The 19,119-nt window shown below is 43.7% G+C and overlaps 1 protein-coding gene across 2 annotated transcripts in view; it reads right to left on the reverse strand.

The window, feature by feature from the left end:
• tex2 (testis expressed 2) overlaps window positions 1–18,770 on the reverse strand; it is a 31,641-nt gene extending 12,871 nt beyond the window's left edge. The window contains exons 1-3 of one of the 2 annotated variants that reach the window (XM_006791487.3): window positions 18,200–18,770; window positions 17,386–17,474; window positions 141–1,881 (exon numbers count right to left, since the gene is read on the reverse strand). In XM_006791487.3, the coding sequence (XP_006791550.1) occupies window positions 141–1,859 (1,719 nt within the window). In that variant the 5' untranslated portion in view covers window positions 1,860–1,881; window positions 17,386–17,474; window positions 18,200–18,770. Of the gene's footprint in view, window positions 1–140; window positions 1,882–5,494; window positions 5,556–17,385; window positions 17,475–18,199 lie in introns of those variants that run through there. The other variant, XM_006791488.3, reaches the window with a different exon arrangement.
• Between the last annotated feature and the right edge of the window lie 349 nt (window positions 18,771–19,119).

Here is a 19,119-nt window from a genome sequence, read left to right on the forward strand (position 1 = left end):
TGTTAACAAAGGCAATTCAACTGAAATAACAGAGTAGAAACATATAGTCTTCTTCAGAGTAAGGACAAACTGAACATAGGCGCCACACTTGCAAAAACTAATCACAAGTTTACTTTTGAAGTCACATGTTTTGCCTTTACCTTGAATATTCCTGGTTCCTTAATATCCAGCTGGGCCACATTCCATTGCTCTATCCTTCGCCTCCTTTTACTGCTCGCTGATGAGGAGGGCTGAGGGGATGACAGCCAAAGCACGAGAAAGGCCAATGCGAATCCCGCTATTATCCCGTGCACTACTGAGCATACACAGGGTGGCACAGGAAGCACCAAATACCAATACACCAACTGTGTTAAAATAATGAGACCAGTCACGGGTAAGGTCTCGGCCTCCTCTTCGGCTCCCTCTTCCTCTGGATCGAGCTCACTACACAAACCAGTGCTACCAGTATGGGGTTGCCGGGACCCAGAACGATCACCGTCCGGTGTCTCTGTGTCAGTACATAACTCAAAGTCTTCGCTGTACAGCTCACAGAAGTCCTCGTCTTCCTGTCGAGCTACCAGGGCTGACATTGAACAGCGGCCCAGAGTGAGAGAGGGAGATTTGTGGAGGGCAGAAGATGAGGCCTGGGTGAGGGCTGGCGCGAGTGACGGGAAAGAGAAAAAACCTGACTCTGGGCCCTTAGCTGTGGGGGTTTCTTCCTCGTCTTCTCCTTCTGCCCCTTCCTCCTCTTTGATGCTGTAGTTGTTGCCGCCTTCTCCGTGTCCATTTACCGCCGTTACTCCGCTGAGCTCCGACGCGCTGGAGGACAGCGATTTGGCACGATAAGCAGCACTTCCAGCAGACCCCGTACCAGACTCATCCCCCATTATCTTACTAAAAAGCTGCAGAGGGTCTGACATCACTTCCGATAGCCGCCGCTTGGTATCCTCTATCTTGGCCTCCACCTCTTGGACTTTGAAGAAGGACCTACCATCTGGAGACATGATGGGGGAGGAGGGGGCTGTTTTAGAGTCTCCACCTGCTTGAGTGACGATGATGGGACTGGAGGATAAACGGGGTTGGGAGAACTGTTTGAAGAGTTGCATGTTGCGAGGTGGAGGCCGATGGGATGGCTGTATTTGCTGATGCTGAAGAGGCCCTTCCGAATGGTCAGCCTTGGAAGCATCCGTGGACAGAGACTTAACAAAAGACTTCATTAAGTGTCGATGACGTGCGTGGGTTGGTGCTACGGTGGAAAGTGAAGGGACAGTTTCTCGAGACTCAACCTCATTGGACAAAGACCTAACCAGACTAAGAAAAGGCTTGGAGGATGACAGTGCTGCAGACTTGCATGGTGAAGAGGAGCTGGAGCTTGCGGGCGAAGGATTGACTGGGAGCCGTTCAGACGGCCAGGAGGAGCTGGCAGGAGGATTGGAGGAGAGGGTGGATGTTGGATTAATAGTCAAGGCAGGAGAGTGTGTGTGTGGCTGAGGGTCTGAGGGCTGCACAGATAAGGTGGTAGATAAAACTGGGAGAACAGCAGGTCCCGAGGGGGTGTCTGCACCAGCAGATTCAAACAGCAGTTCCTCTTTTGCTTCCAAGCCTGTAGCAACACACCGGTCATCAGCTGCTGAAGCTGGACCTTGAAGCCCCCCTGTACCATCGAGGACAGACTTGTCTTTAACAGATCCAGCGGGTATCCCAAAGAGCTCCTCTTCCTCATCGTCTTCCTCTTTCCCCAGAGCAGAGAAGTGTATGGTGATGGTGTCACGAGAGTGGGAACGCTGGACCTGCAGCTTGGGTCCAGGGGTGTGACGAGGGGGCGGAGTGGCAGCATGCTGGCCACTTCCCCTGCTGCTGCCGCCCTGACTGCTCATCATCACCCTGCACAGGGCTCACGGCCTGGGGGGAAAAACACAGAGACAGTGGGAACACGTGGTTAATAAAAAAACAATGAAGCAATAGTGCATCAGTGCAGGGGGGAGGGAGGCTGTAGTGTTTGTAGTACAAATTGGCAATTCGATTTAATCAGTGATTTCAAACCAGACGCATAAGTACCCTGAGGGCCACTTCTGCAGTAGCCAGGGGATAGGTGGGAAGATGAGATCAACCAATGGGGGAAAAAATTACATTGCAATTTAATTACAGAATTGAGCAGGCCTGAACAAAATGGTCTGAGCGGAAAACTACTGGAAGTAGTCGATAAGCAGTAGAAAACTGACACCCATAGAGAATGACAGCCAAGTAGATAAAAGTATAGATTAAACTATTACATTTGTTACCCAACAGCACAAAATACATTAATGGCTAAACACTTCAAGATTTTTACTATGCATCATGAAATTATTGGTTGCTAACTGCCCTCAACTAATAAATGGTAAGCTAAAGAAGTGTCTACCCAGTTAAACTGACTGAACACATTCCTGCACGAGGTGCTGTTGATGAAAGAGTTCTCGAGTTCATGTGACAACTGCAGAGACCCCCACGAGCTCTAAATGCACTCCTTGTACACACAGTACTTGAGACAGAAAAGAACAGCCTTGCAGCTTTCTGTTCACCCTAATGTGAGTGGACTGGACAGGTATGTCTATGTTCCCCAACCCATTAGCTCTCATTATGTAAGGTTGTAGCCGGAAGACCGAGTTGCTCTCAGGCCAAGCCTCTCTCTCTCTCCCGCTCTGTCTTACAAGCACCCAGTCACTCATCCCACTATGGAAACATGATTAATGGGGTACTTCAGAGCTCACAAGTCTCAAGAAGAAGGGCCGTCAACATTTCAGCTGTGTTTAACTCCACCCTCCAAAGGGGGAAGAATGCATCGGGTTAAATACTGAAAAGAGGTGAGAACGGATCAAAAGAAGGAGCACTCCAAGAGCTCAAAACCTCCCCCATGCCAGCTCACTCTCTGGGCGGTTTTTCATGAGATTTCTTTTTAAACATTGAAGTTTGCAGTACAATAAAAATAAAGCATTACAGGTAAGCAAAGTTCAAACATGACATGATATTTGGATGCAAACTAAAACGTGATGTTTAGAATCCAGATATACCAGTATGACTTCCTGAACGTTGCCAATACAAACAAAGGCAGCAGCATTTTAAGACCAGTTTTAAAGATAAGAGATTTTATAAAGGGTTGACCTTATTTGACCTTAAAAAAGACAAACATTCAAAAAAAAAAAAAAACACTTTCCCTCACCAATCCAAAACAATATACGGGTCATAATGACACCACAAAGTGGCCGTTCAGCTGTAGCAATCACAGAAACAAGGCGTCTTTTGTGTAGTTGACACAGTGGAACCGCAGTCGTTCATCATGCAATGATTTCACTGGTCGTTATTGAGTTATTGTGCTTGTTTATTCTTCCACATCGCCCATATTGGTACCTCATCCTTGGTTAGCATGATCAAACAGTCAGAGCACACATATGTGCAAACATGCTGTTTGTGCACACAACACCATACAGGCTCTTTGGTGTTGGGGCTTTCAGCTGGTTGATAAAAATAAAAAAATAAAAAAATAAATAAAAAAAAGGTCTGTAATGGAAGAAGGAGGGACGGGAGAGGGACAACATAGCTGTTAGCTTGTGTGATTGTCTGCATTTCTGAGAAAGCCTCGGTGCCCCTTAGGGGCTCTCTGGTTGGCACTGTATCTCCAGAGATTGCATTTGCCGGGATGGAATAACAGAGCGTTTGACTTTCCCAGCCAGCCATTCACTTGGCTGAGCTACAATAGGTTTTGTGTGTGTCATTTTCAGTATATGCGTGTGTGCTGTTGGTTCTGCCATGGTGCTAGGGGCACAGCAGATCGAATAAAAACAACAAAAAAATGACAGATACGGGGAAAAAAAGAGCAACATAAAGAAGAAAGATGAAGGGCCACGGGGGGTCTGCAGAAGCAGCAGACGACCTTTCAGAGACAAGCTTTTGAAGCAGAATTTACTTAAAGACAGGAGGAGAGGGAAAACAGGGAGGACGAAAAAGATGAGGGGAAGTGGATGAGAGTGAGAGGAGAGCATGGAGAGGAGAGAAATTAAGTGGGGAGACAGAGTCATGGAGATGGGAGAGGTTGTTGTTGTCATCAGAGCCTGAAGGACGAATTAAAGCATTATGGAGGCTGACAAGGTGAGCAGGGAGCAACGTTTCCAAGTTTTCTCAGAGGCAGGTTTTAGCAAGGAGCAGCAAAAGGCAAAAATAAATAAATAAATAAAAATCGCACACTCAATGCAAAACATAGCACGCTTGCACGCACCTACACATTTTAAGGTACTGTTCTCCTCTGTAGACGTAAGTTTTGCTGTTAAGATGAGTGCTATTCAGGTTCACACCAACACTGTGTTTGCTGACACACCCACAGTTTCAGGTACTTCCTGTCATCAAAGCTCCACTGCCATTAAACGGCTTGCGTGTGTTTGTTTTAGCCACTACTGTGAGACGAGAGGAGACTGGCATGGAGACGAGACTCATCCAATTAATCAAAGCAAGCATGACCTCTCTAATCAGCTCAAGCCAGCCCTATGGAGACTTCAGAGAAAGGGAGGGAGGTTAAAAGCAGCAAGGTAACATAATGACATAAGAGGCTGAACAGGCTACAGGGCAACAAGCATGTCAGCACAGGGCACAGGGCACAGCGGCCCGCGTAAAAGGTGTTCAATGACGACTTCTACATAAAGCAATGTTTTTGTAATGTAGAGTCTGCTAATCAATATTATACACAAAAACATCCTTGTCCAATACCAACATCCTGCTTCAATTCAAAGTGCATCTACTCCACAGAAATCCTCTCCTATCCATTATTAGACACAGAAAGGGAACATGAGAAGTGGGCTGCTAAAGGAAAGGTGGGACTTTTAGTCAACACTGGATTTTTAGGGCCAGTACCAAGTTGTTGTTGTTTCCTAGTTAATCCCAACCTCTTAAGTGCATCCTTGTAATTAAAGAACAAGGTGACTGGCGGGTGTTCAGGACAGCCCGGCGTGACCCCGCCTAAAGTCTGCAAAGTTCATTTCCGCAAAGAAATTTTACCTTTAGATAAACAAGCCGAAAAGAAAAGAAATAAAAGCAGGCGTGCAGGAGTGACGTGAGCCCACTGGGTGAAAAATGGTTGCGAGAGAAGAACAGAGAGGACATCAAAAGAAGAAGCGAGTCAGCGAAGGGACTGAAAGGGGAGGGCGACGGCGGGAAGATAAATCGAGTGAGACAGAGAGATCGGAGATGAACGCAGGGTGCAGGGCGGGGGAGGGGGATGATGGCGCAATTGATTGTCACTAACAACCGAGATACACACTCACTAACGAGTGCACGCACACTCACACTCTGTGGACTTGTGATGCGCACAGTTGCCTGGATGAGTAGGGCGCAAGCAAACCGAGACAAAGGGGAGAATAGTCTGAGCAGCTAAAGCGAGCGGAGGGAGAGAAACAGAAAAAGACACAAAGGTCGAGGAGGCTTTGTCGCCGAGCACACTACAGGCTGAAGAGTCACACAAAAGCTCAGAGCAGGTAAACACACGACGCACCTTGTTTCATGCTCTGCTGCTCGCTCTGAGGAGAATGCAGGTCCCAGTCATCACGGGCACCCTGGCCCTATTACGCAAACTGTACTGGACTTTGTTTGCTTACATGCAGCATATTGCACAGAGGGCGAGTCAGAGCGTGTCAGCTGGGAAAGAATCCAAACATTTCCCACCGTGACCTAAATCAGAAGAGTCGAACGCAAACGAAGAGAGGTCATCACGATCATAGACCAACACGAAAGCCGGACTACGCCCGCTTTTATTAGCCACATCAGCCAAGGAGTCCCTGACCTGACTCTCACAGTGAAGAAGCAACACAAGCAGTTCTTAAAATAGCTCTGCGAGGCAGTGGAGGTGTCGTCCCCCAACACCAGACTGGCCGTTTACAGCGCACAGATGGGAGACTAAAAAGGATTATGGGTAGAGATGGTTTTAAGCATTAGTATTTGTAGAATAGTATATTCAACAGACAAAGACAAGATTTAAAATCGCTACTAAATCGCTCACTAAATGACATGAACTTTTGTGACAATATTCCATATCTGGCATACAACAAGTAAGTAAGATTTATTAAGTGCTTTTTGTAGACAGGCAGTCACAAAGCGCTGTGCACAAAGGTTAAAATCAAGAAAACATTAAGTAATAAAATAGACAATATAAATAATGCAAATTCAAAACAATTCAAAAGTGTTGATTAACAGAAGGCCTGTTTAAATAATAAAGTTTTTAACTGCTTTTTAAAGGATTCCACAGAGTCAGCCAAACGTAGTTGTGGAGGTAGACTGTTCCACAGCCTTGGTGCCACAGACTGAAAGGCTGAAAGGGGAAGAAAATTTAGAAATAACAGAGTCATCAATAAAGTGCCTGCGCCTAATAAAACCTTGGGGAAGAGACTCCGAGTTGACAGACACATTAAAAGAGACTGACTTATGGTCACTAAAAACAACGTCATTTAAATTCACGTGGTCAAGGGATAAGTAAGTGTAGTGAATAAGTGAAGACCAAGTCCAGAGTATGCCCAGCAGTGTGAGCAGGGTCTGATACATGCTGAACAAAATTAAAAGAGTCCATGATGCTCAGGAACTCCTTAGTGGTACTATTTGATGAGTCTTCTGCATGAATGTTGAAGCCTCCAACAATGATGACCTTGCCCAGTTTAATAGTGGAAGTTAAAAGTTCTTGCAAGTCTGCCAGAAAAGATGCAGCAGACCCAGGTGGACAATAAATTAAGATACCGTACATGGGCTGATCTCTTCCAATTTTTATCATGATCATCTCAAAAGAATTGTAACAGCTCGAAGAGATCATCTGGCATAAAAATGTCTTTTTAAAAATTACAGCTGTTCCACCTCGTCATCGAGATATCCGAGGTGCACAGAGAAATGAACAGTCTGCGGGACAAAGCTCTAAAAGATGTGAGACTTCATTCTCACGCTGCCACGTCTCAGAGATAAACATAAAATCAAGCGTCTCTGCACAGAACAAGTCATTTAAAATATAAGACTTGTTGGCAATTGAGCGGGCATTAATTAACATCACCTCTGTAAAGATCTGCGATCATGTCTTGTAGTTCCTGCAGTGTTGGCTTATCGTGAGCTGGTTACTTACCAAGAACATGACTTTTTTTTTTGTTCTTTTTCGAAGTGTTTCGAACGGCTCTTTTAAAGATGCAAATAAGAAATTCGACTTTTAAATGTATGCTAATTTCACAGGTTTTAAAAACAGAAATCTGAATAATGGCTGAAGCAAGATTCAGAATTCGTGCTTTGATTTGTCAACATTAGAGGGGTTTTTTTTAGAGAGGGGATTATATCTTTATTTATTATTCAGAAAAAATTCCAAATAATTGTCAGCAGCCAGGAAAAAAAAATCCATTTTTGATATGCGAACAAACCCTTCGGTAAATCTGTAAAGTAAATGACGGCAAATTTATTTCGGGCTCATTGTGTGAAAAAAGAGAGAAAATGGGCTTTAATGTGTTTTTCACATTTTGTATTTTGCATTGCAGGTTTTCTCAAATGTATTCTTTAAATATGTGTTAACCAAACTCTTATTTGCATATGCATTCATCAGCCTCTCTGTTAAAGTGCTTGCTGATGCAAATATGTAATCAGCCCATCACATGGCAGCAGCTCAACACATTTAAGAATACAGACATGGTCTAGACCTTTAGCTTTAGTTCAAACATCAGAATGGGGAAGAAAGGCTATTTAAGTCACCTGGTATGATTGGTGGTGCCATATAGGCTGGAGTATTTCAGCAACAGCTGATCTGCTGGGATTTCCCAAGAGATTTACAAAGAATGGTCAGAAAAGTATGCAGCGAGTGGCTGTTCTCTGTGTGGATCATGTCAGAGTTTAGAGGAGAATGACCAGATGGTTTCAGTCTGATAGGAAAGAAACTGTAACTCAAGCAGCCACTTGTTACAACCAAGGTATGCAGATGGGCATCTCTGAATGCACACATTGAACCTTGAAACAGATGAGCGATAGCAGCAGAAGATCACACAAGGTACAACTCCTGTTCACTAAGAACAGGAAACAGGGCTGCAGTTCACACAGGCTCAACATAATTGGAGAAAAAGAAGATTGGAAAAATATTGTCTGGTCTGATGAAACTCAATTTCTGCTGCAATAGTTGGATGGCAAGGTCAGAATTTGGTGCAAATAATATGAAAGCACTGATCCATTCTACCTGGTATCAATGGTTCAGGGTGCTGGTGGTGTAATGGGTACACAGAAAATATCAACACAAAAGCCTACCTCAGTATTGTTGCTGACCATGTCCATCCCTTTATGACTCTAGTGTATTCATTTTCTGATCTGATTCCAGCAGCTCAGATTCTACAAAGCTCAAATCAACTTAAGCAGTCACCAGATCTCAATACAACCTTTGGGATCAGGGGTGCACATAAGTGGTCCGCGGGTGCGCATTCGCTGTCAAAATAAAAGACGCGCACCAGATAAGAAGTTGCAATGCGCGTTTGCGTACATAAGATTTTCTGGAGGAGGACAGACATTTGTTTAGAACTCTTAAAGATGTAGAAGAAGCAAGCTCCTTTAACCAATTACTTTGGTGTTCCTCCACCTCCAAAGAAATGTCAGAAGGAGTTCGAACCACAAAAGAAGCGCGTATTCTCGGAGAAGTGGTTGCAGGAGGTGAGCTGGCTTCAAACAAATGATGAATGCACAGAGAGGTGGTGCAGAATGTGCCGTGAAACAGTGCCTTTTATATGCACGCAAACGCGCGTTGCAACTTCTTATCTGGTGCGCGTCTTTTATTTTGACAGCGAATGCGCACCTGCGGACCACTTATGTGCACCCCTGTTTGGGATGTGGCGGAACAGTAGATTCACATTGTGGATGTGCAGCCAACAAATCTGCAGCAACTGTATGATGTTCTCATGTCAAAATGGACCAAAATCTCACAGGAACGTTTCTAGCACCTTGTAAAATCTACAAATTTATGGAAAAAAGGGGGTCCAGCCCAGTACTAGCAAAGTGTAACGGTAAATGTATGACAACAGACAAGACAGTATTTTAAAATAAAGACATTTTTGAACATTTTCTTTGCAAAAGTCTAAAATAAGACATGTTATGTAAGTTAAATAGCCCCCAAATGCAAAAGTGAAACGTCCTTTTGATACTGTACCCCCCACTTTTGCATCACACCTTTGTAATGTTAAACCTGAGTGTGGACATGGACATAATGGACATGTCACATTCAGTTTTACTGACTATTTTTGGGCATTCACATCAGCAGTGATCACCACTGCCCGTCTCACACACCAGCACGTTTGCACAACAACAACACTTGCTGTGTAACATTCTCATATAAAACACACAAGCACACAGAGCTTAACACAGTCCACCTCCAGGGTCTGACAGTACACGAGCTGGTAGTTTGATGAGCTCCAGTTGAGCTCAGAGGAAACACTGAGGAGCGGTTTGATGGTGAGCTGAATCATGCAGCTCTCTCTTAAAGAAAGACGTAAAACAACAATAAAATAAAAGCCAAGCGAGATAAAGAGCACACGCTCAACTGAGCTGGATCAAACCAGTTTTCTTCACCTCTCCCTCTCATCCTCCGTCTCTGTAACCCAGAATGCACCATCGACACGTCAAACATCCAACCTCGCCGTGCGGCAGATGATCGGATGGTTGCCATGCCAACCGAGAAGCTTTCATCTTGCTCTGCACTCGTGTCTGCATCCTTTTGTTAGGGAGGGCAGCTTCTTCTCGCTCTGTAATCGTGCTCTCTGAGGAGTGTGTGGTGTGGAGGGTTTGTTAGCACAAGGCTGTCAGCGAACTGTGTTCATTGTGTGTGTGTGCGCGTGTGTGTAGGATGTGTGGGTACAAAGCCACAGAACTAGAAAAAGAAACGGCAAAAACTAGATCTTAGATGTAAAACTTCTGAGATATGTGAAAAAGAGAATGTGATGCACATCAGTTGGTCATTTTGGGGATTGTGCTGTCTAAGATGCGAATGTGCCCGATCAATTAATAAACTCTGATTATGGTTGTCAACATCAATAAACTTTCTCCTGACAACTTAAGCCAACTTTAATGTTCTCTTTGAGTGTTGAGATGAGCATGTGCCTGTTACCAACATTTCAAGCAGCTGATTTGTTCAAATAGCTGGTTTGACACTTCGCTTCGATAAAGAACAGATTTGGGATAGATATCCAAATCTGGCAGCGTCTTACCCAATTTGACAGATCAAAAGGCAGACGAACGTGCAATCCTGACTGAATGCACACAAACATGCAGGCATCCAATACAAACATATTAAGTTATTTATAATCCATGTAAAAGCTGCTTGATGACCCGAAAACAGCTGGAGGATTTGGCATTAGTCATAATCCATCCAATTACACGATGAATGGAGAAACGGAGGGAATAGGGGGAGACGTGAGGGGCAGAAAAAAAAAAAGACAGAAAAATGTGTGTCTCTGTGGATAAAGCTGACTGTCACAAATAAGTTGTCTATATTGCTGAAACATTAAACAGTAGTGCTGCTGTTTGTGGCTGAGAGCAGTAGATACAGTGCCAGTTTTTGTTAGGTTTCACACACTTAGTAACTGAAAGTCACACAAGGAAATTAGATTGGAAAAAAAGTAGGACAGAAATAGACACTAATATTACAGCCTTCAGGTTGCACACCTTCCACCAACGATTCATACTGCAGTATGAATCGTCTGTCAGACTTATATAATATATTGTAGGTAGCAAACACTTCCCAACTTACTAAAGTATCAGATCAAAAGTGAAATGTGTTCCTGAGTGCTAAAATGTCACAGTGATTTTTGACAAAGTATAGAATGTACATCCATTTTCTTAACTGCTTTGTCAGTTCAGGGTCACAGGGGAGTTGAAGCCAATCCCCGGCGTCTTAGGCCAAGAAGCAGGGTACATCCTGGACAGGCACAACCATTCATGTTCAGCTTCACTCTTCATCTTTCTTATTGGTAGTCTCTTCAGTTGGTCACCTTGAAGCTGACAAAAATTAAGAGCTGTGTCTACACCGGAGTCTAAGGAGCTTGGAAAGAAAAGCATCTGGAATTCTTTAAATTGCTTCAAGACGCTTCACCTGTCATCCGAGAAGCTTATTCAGTTCTAAGGTCCACTGTCCCCCCAATAGGGACAATGGACCCCCTAATGATCCTCTAACTCAGGGGTGTCGAACTCCAGGCCTCGAGAGCCGGTGTCCTGCAGGTTTTAGATATCACCCTATTTCAACACACCTGAATCAAATGATTAGTTCATTACCAGGCTTCTGGAGAACTTCAAGACATGTTGAGGTAATTTAGCCATTTAAATCAGCTGTGTTGGATCAAGGACACATCTAAAACCTGCAGGACACTAGGCCTCGAGGCCTGGAGTTCAACGCCTGTGCTCTACCTAATCACATGAACCAAGGTGTGAAAAAAGGGTGTAGGTCACAATCAGGACAGAAAGGTTTCAGGTGAACTCATTGTGAAACCAAGCCCCACTCAGGTCAGAAGAATCAGGATGCGAGTGGGCGTTAAGGGAGGTGATTTGTGCTGATTTGGTTACCAGAGACCACAGAGAGTCAGTAACATTTGACAACTTCAACAAGCAAACAGATGATTGACATGTGATAAGATGACAAATAGATTAAAAAGTTACCTAGGCAAAAGTTTCCTGGAATTTCTGCTCACAACCGACCATTGGCGATAAAGCAATGCGCAACAAGAGAATTGCTTCATGTGTGAACGTCCCACATTGGGCGACAAGTAAAAGTGCAACTGACAATTAGTGGGCCACCCTGTCTCTTAACCTTAAAGTTAAGAAATGTTTCATTTGGGGACCTGCCCACTGGTTGTTGCTTGAAATCCCCAAATGTCACTGACTTTCTACAGTTTCTAGCTACCACATAAGTGTGTATTTTTTCCTATGTGGACACTTGATTCCAAGTGACTACTTGTCCTAACTTGATGTGCCAGGACCAATATGGAAAGTTGTTGAAACATTTTGGAAAAGAGCATGCTCTTTTTGATATGCTAGGCAGGAATTCAGAAAACACATCCATTCAATCTAATATTTTACCCAATTAATGTAGAGCTATCCACTCCCTTAATGCTATCTGCTGACTGGGAATCATTGGAGGGGCACCACACATCACATTTACCTTCACTACTATACAGCCATTAATGATTTAAGCTTAGATAATACTCCACTGTGGACATGGACAGCTGGAAACCTGACTGCCGAGTGCTCATCCTGTTATTTTTTTTACCTCCACTTGAAGTCCACTGCCTGGGGCGCAGGCATAGTTGCACTGTAATGTAAATTATCTGTGGACTAGTCTACGTGGTCCCAAAAAACAGGCAGGCACACGGACGTCTGTACGGATCCTTACGCTAACCATCTGATGATGAAATCTGTGGTCCATATTGTGGACTAGTGGACGTGGGAAATGTAATTCCTGCTTAAGCTTACCTTGATTAGTGGACCTTTTGCTATTAGCTGAGCAGCAAAACAAATTTAAGCAATAATATTTGCAAACTTAATGGTCGTAGCTTTTGTCTAAAAATACAGAAACCAGCCAATGCACAGGCCTAACAGGCCTTCAGCCTGGCAAAAGAAAAAATGGTACCACATGGATTTAACTAAACAAGCAGGTACGAGTCTTCCATTGCAAATGGATGACCAAGTTTTTCCATCAATGGATTTTTTCCCACCACAGAGTACAGACCTCAATCCCATTATGAATCTTTGGGGATGTGCAGAGGAATAGGCAGCAGTCTGAGTCTCCAATCATCAACTCAAGATCTTGGTGAAAAATTAATCTAAACCTGGGCAGATTTAAATGGTGAGACAAAAGCCTATTGAAATGATGTAATGGAAAACCTAAAGCAGGACCATAGCTGTGTAACCTTGCTGGCCAGTAGGAAGGTTGTTATTGGTCAGAACTAGCTTGGCTCAGCTACAAGCGCATAGCTTGAAGCCTGGCAAGGCTTGTGACCGTGATCTCCCAAATCCATTGTTCCTTTAAGATATTTCTGTAATATTCTGTTCACAGGGACAGGACAAACTGCCAGCATTAAAGAGGCCTAAATGTAGGGAAGCAACCTAGATTTTGAATTTCTATTCATGGATTGCTCCTTAAAGTTGCTGCAAGCCTTCAGGGCATTTAGAAAAACTATTTAAATTACATTCACATCTATGTTTTTATTCAATATTTACCAAGTAGACTCACAGTATCAACACAGCCTGCAAAACCAACATCATTAAACGATTCCAGCCCAATAAACAGCTCGAAATATTTCATCTCCTTTCTTTGCGGCTCATTTTTGACAGTGAAGTGCTGCACAATAGAGGCTTGACACAGGGGCTCATTAGCATATTAATGACATAAAATAACAGGGGGCGGTTTTCAAACAATGGTTCTTCGTGTTGAAATGTGCCATTTCCCCCCCCCTATATCTAGCTTGTTGAGCATGTGATCAGACACACACTCAACAATAGTGGTGGTAATGAGAGCCTGCAATACCCTCATGAGTTGTCAGCAGCTGAAAAGCTCCATTTCTCATTCTTAAGTAGGACACCCACAATTCAGCCATTACATTGTGCTGTCACAGGCAGTTTAAAATCAGGCTTGACACGAGAAATCTCTCAAAAATCCACCTGTAATAAGTTGAGCCATGTTCTGCGAAGATTGCGTGAAAGAAAAACCAGACCACTGCAGATACGATCATGTCGTAACTTCATGCGGAAATGACAAAGTGCTTTTAGCAAACTGTCATTAGACAGTATTTGTTGGGGATTATTTTCAGCCCCGGATTAATACACATTTGGTGATGTGAAGTGAGTATTTAAAGTTAAGCGGGGTTGAGTCAAAGCAAACTACAATGCCCGTGTTCACAGTAATGAAGGAACAGATTACAGCCTCCTCGTTTTTGAACCATGAATGAATGGCGTATGTAAAATATGGAACATCACCGGGACGGTCCTTAGCTCATGACATGCCATGACAAACATAAGTTACAAACTCATGTTTCAAGTCTAGGTGAATATGTGAGACCCTACACTTTAAAACTGCACTGCAATTTCCAGGCCGGACATATACAGGGCTTTCATGCCGAGCGCAGTGTGGCAATATCAAGTGTGTTTTCCGTGTGGTCAAATCTCTCTGTGTGATCAAACCAACACAGACTTCCTCCTTTCTCTCTAAATCGAACTTCCTGTTTGTCAAGATAGTTACGACAAGACGAAAGCACCACCCATTACTCTCGCTCTTGTTTAGTGCAAAGAGAAATTCATGCATCTTCACCAGAGTGAATTATTTTTCCAGCTGCAGTAAATCATTGTGCAGACTAGTATGTTGCTTTGTCAGTGAGTGCTTTTATAAAATTGTAATTTATATAAATAAAGAGAGAGGAAGGAAGACAGAAGGTTTTACAGTCAGTTGATGACAGTTTCATTTTAAATTAGTCCACAAGATTTCATAAGGAAACGCAAATTTCTGTAGAACTTATCAGTTGCTAATTTGCATTTTCTTCTCCACACGTCAAACCACAGAGGTGCATTTGAAGTGAGGACATTTAACATTTGAATATTACTTGAAAAATAATTGTGAACTATTTTGGAACCTGGCTGCAGGAATTTGATCGCACTCGGTTGCTCTACAGAAGCGTCAATAAAGTCGTGCTGGGGACAGTTTTGGCTCAGGCCATGTACGAAAGTCGCCTAAGGTGTCACCACATGGTGGGGTGCCAAAGAGGGCGAAGAAATAGTTTGTCACTGCTACTGATCTATCCTTAAAAGTCAGTCGGTGACTTCCATTTGACTGCATATATTGCTAAAAACACTGCTCACACTGCAGTAAACAGTTGGTGCTGAGAGATGACTATACATTCAAACACTTTGCAGAGGCATGACTTTTACATAACCTGACGTTTCCAACCCACCACTCATCTGCTTACACTGCAGAGTGAGAATCATATAGCTTACTGTTGTTCCCTGCAAACATTACATGATCTTCACTGTGAAACATTAATATCTTCCCCAAATATGGTAAATGTTTATCAGTAGGTGAAACAAAAGAGGAACAATGACATAAAGATTAAAAAAGGATTGTGTCAGGAAGGAGCAATTCAGACATTTTGTTAAAACAAACAGCTATAAATACATATGTTTGCTCTAGAAGACACACTTTACATGCCCAAGCTGCAGGAGGCACACACACAGAGGTTATTAAAGAGGTAGCCAATAATGAATACTAGTTTATGGGAGTCTTTTCTCTGAGATCACTAAATGCCTGCAACAATATGGTTACCTTGAGTAGCAGGGTCCATATGAGTATCCCCAAGTTCAAATTGACCATCGGGATCGTGGAGACAGGTGATTTAAGTGACTTTGAAAATCACATGGTTCTCTGTGCCAAACAGGCTGGTCTGAGAATTTCAGAAACGGCTGATCTGGTGAGATTTTCCCACACAACCATCTCAAGGGTTTGCAGAGAGTGATGCTTTGAGCTGAAGGAAGGCAACAGCAAACAAGGTATGCAGAAGAGCATCTCTGAATACGCTACACGTTAAACCTTGAAGCAGATGGGCTACACCAACACAACTGCCACACCTGTGAGTTAAGAACAGGAAACAGACGCTACAATTCCCACAGGCTCACCACTTGGTCAGTAGAAGAGTGGAAAACACTGCTGCAACACTCAGTGTAAACTACAATAGAACTCTGATCGACCCCGCCTTGTATCCATGCTTCAGGTGGTGGTGGTGTAATGGTGTGGGGGATATTTTCTTGCCATGCTTCTAGCCTGTTCACCAGCAGCTGTGTGACGCTATCATGTCAATATGGACCAAAATATCTCAGAGGAACGTTTCCAGCACCTTTTTGAATCTACATCATGAAGAACGATGCCAGGTCAGAAGACAAAACAGGGTTCAGCCTTGTAGTAGCATGGTGTACCTAACAAAATTGAATGTATATTTTATTTTTAGCAAAACCTTAATTTCAAAGATACTATTTAAAATAACCATAACTGTAGCCTTACGGTCTGCATAAATGCTTCCCCATCACAATACAGCATGTAGGACACAACCTCTCTCGTCATTAAAGTAACTGCTGCCACAAAGTTAACAACACACCACGGTCTAAAATATCAATAAATGCTACAACATAAAGGCCTCTGATCAAAGCTATATGAAGAATGTCTTTAGTCTAGCAGCCAATCGAGAGCAGTTAAAACCAAATTAATGCCTGTGAGTCTCTTACACCGTCATCAGGAACATTTGTTAGAGTTGCACTGCCCATTATCGTATATGCTTTCAGCCTGCACCTGCTTGGTAAACAAAACAGGGAGATGAAAGTGAAAGAGCTATAAGGCACATTAGCATGACACCAGCTATAAAATGGTCGTAGTGGGAAGTTAAGGCTAACAAAGACAACTTTACTTCCCAAAACTTGCCAAAATGCACTGACATTATACCTGAATAGACAAACTGCTTCTCATAGGTACTGTAACATAAATACATAGTAAATCACACTGGCTTTGTCTATAACCTTCCTCTTATTATTCCTATAGAGCATGCATATTCCATTGTTTTCATATTTCTTTATTTCTCACTGATCGTACTCTTTCCCCAGGACGCAGAAAATACAACAACACAATAAACGTGCAGACGACTGTTCTTTTGAACAGTACTGGATACATCCATAAGTGTTAACAGGACTAACACATCACGCACGCTGACCCCCATCAGAGGGGTCAACTGCCGACTCAGAGACAGCTTGTCAGACGGCCTGGAGCTGAATTTATTTTAAGTTTAAACTAAAGGTAAACTGCAGCTGAACCGTGAAAGTTCACTGCCTGCAGCGAGCAAACATGTAAACATAGAAACACAGCAGACCCATCCAATTGCATCCAATTCTTCGGCCTCACAGAGCTGGGAAAACCTGTTTTTAGCTCATATTGTAGTAAAAAACAACAGCTAATTCAGATGGTTCAGCTGCCCCTGTTTGCTTCCACCCCCAAAGCAATTTGTCTAATTAAGCCTATGAAAACTTATTAACCCCTGTCATGCAGAAAAACACGTCACAGATGTTTGTGTCCTAAACACAGAGTGTGTGCATGTATAAAATGTACACAAGTGAAATTCCACGTATGCTTTCAAACAGGAAAATGTGCTTTTACGCTAATGAGATAGATGTTTGGTACTGAGTAAGAGAAGTCGAGATGAAGGAGACAATTAAGGAGAAGAAAAGTGAGGCAGGGAGCAGCGCTCAAGGCCATGGATCAATTTGAACGCAACCAACTCACAGATATACACAAACACACACACACACACACACACACACACACACACACACACACACACACACACACAAGGTCAAAGAAGGGAGGGGGTGTCTTACCTTGAGATTTTAGAGGCATTCAATCTTCTTTCGGATCACAATCTGCTCGGACACACACAGCACAGCCATGGATCACGATGCTGACGTACCTGGGAAAACAGTGGAAAAGGACTGTCAGGTTCAAATGTGTCCATCAGTCCCTCCTCGGTCTCTTTCCTGGAAGACTGTACACACTTTAAATAAGTCAGCCTCCAGCTCCTAAGGAACTGGCTCAGATGTGGACACTGGACACAGACCGCACCCCCCACAAAGAAAAGCAGTGTCATTACAGACCTGCTATGATCCATTCCTGACATAAAGCTATCTTAAAGTTACACAATGATGAAAACAAGAGAGATCTACTGTTGTGTGTGGATCTGATGCTGTGGCCTGATCTAAAAGCAGAGCCCAGAGTGAGAGAAGCTACACATGCAGACTTGTGCAGCTCACAGCAGGCTTCATGGATAACGAGCCTCAGCTGATGCATCTGTCACCTGCCAGCAGACACAGCCACTTCCTATAAACCCGTCTCATCTACTAGCTGTGACTTACAACATGGTCCGACCACTGAGACATCGCCACAGTTCTCAGTGTACTCTGATAAAACTGAAGCATCCTGAGAGCTGTAGAAAGTGTGGCTGCTCTATAAAGAAATCAACATTTTTTCCTCCTTTAACATACCAGGAACATTTATAAGGTACGGCACATACAGCTCCATCCGTCCCTTTGTCCTCGGCTTCAGCTCTGCGCTGGTTTATGTCTGACTGTAACGCATCCATGGGCCGAACAGGTGATACCGAGAGCGAAGTGACAAGAAGACAAACCCCAAACGCACCTTTAATCACACCGTGGGCATCGCATCATCATCCCCAGGCCACTGGCTCGCCCTGCATCCAGGCTTTGAAGCTGCGTAACGCGATGCGAGTCCCTGCGTGGAGCGCTTTTATCTGCAGCCCGGAGCCTGCGGAGGGACGGGGCACGGCGGGGATGGCTGCCGAAGGCTGGCTGGCTGGCCTGAGAACCCAGCCGGAGTCCGAGCACACAGACAGCGCCACAGCGATCAAACCTGGCTCCCTGTGCACGAGTGCACCAGCTCCGGGCTTGTACTGATTTTAGTGAATGGCCGATACTTTGCGCCACACCCCCCTCCTTCCTCACCATTTACATGATATTTACACCCAAATCAGGACCCGATCGTCGGCACACTGGTGATTCATATTTTATAGTGATGCAGCAGGAGAGTGCGAGTTGCGTCACGGCGTTGCAGTATGCCCACAAGACGCGGATTTCCCTCCGCAAACAGCATCAAGTCTATCTCTGATAAAGAGCTGCCTACAGCTGAGAACCTGATCAGCTGATGAAAACATGAGGGCTCCAAAACGGTTAAAAAAACCAGCTTTATCCCCTCATAGACGCCATGTTTCTTTTTTGTTTTGTTTTTTTGTTTTTTTTACATTAACCATCAAGTTAAAAAACAAACAAACAAACAAAAAAAAACAAACAAACAGAGAGCTCAGCCTACCCCTGGATCAAGTCCACTACGTGTACAGCATTTCTGGCACTGAGGAGATCCGTCTAAATTTGGGTTCCTTTAATCTGATTATATTAGCTTGAATAGGCTGCCACCTACTGGATTGATGTGATTATATCAAGAGAAACCGTCCACGTGCGTCCTTTTTTGGATTTTTGCCCAGCCGGTTCAGCTTTCATCTGATATAACCCGCACACTAAAATCGACTGATCTTCCGGTTACAC

This window comes from Neolamprologus brichardi, chromosome 4 (genome assembly GCF_056152115.1).
Source record: "Neolamprologus brichardi isolate AB-2024 chromosome 4, ASM5615211v1, whole genome shotgun sequence".
NCBI classification, from domain to species: domain Eukaryota; kingdom Metazoa; phylum Chordata; class Actinopteri; order Cichliformes; family Cichlidae; genus Neolamprologus; species Neolamprologus brichardi.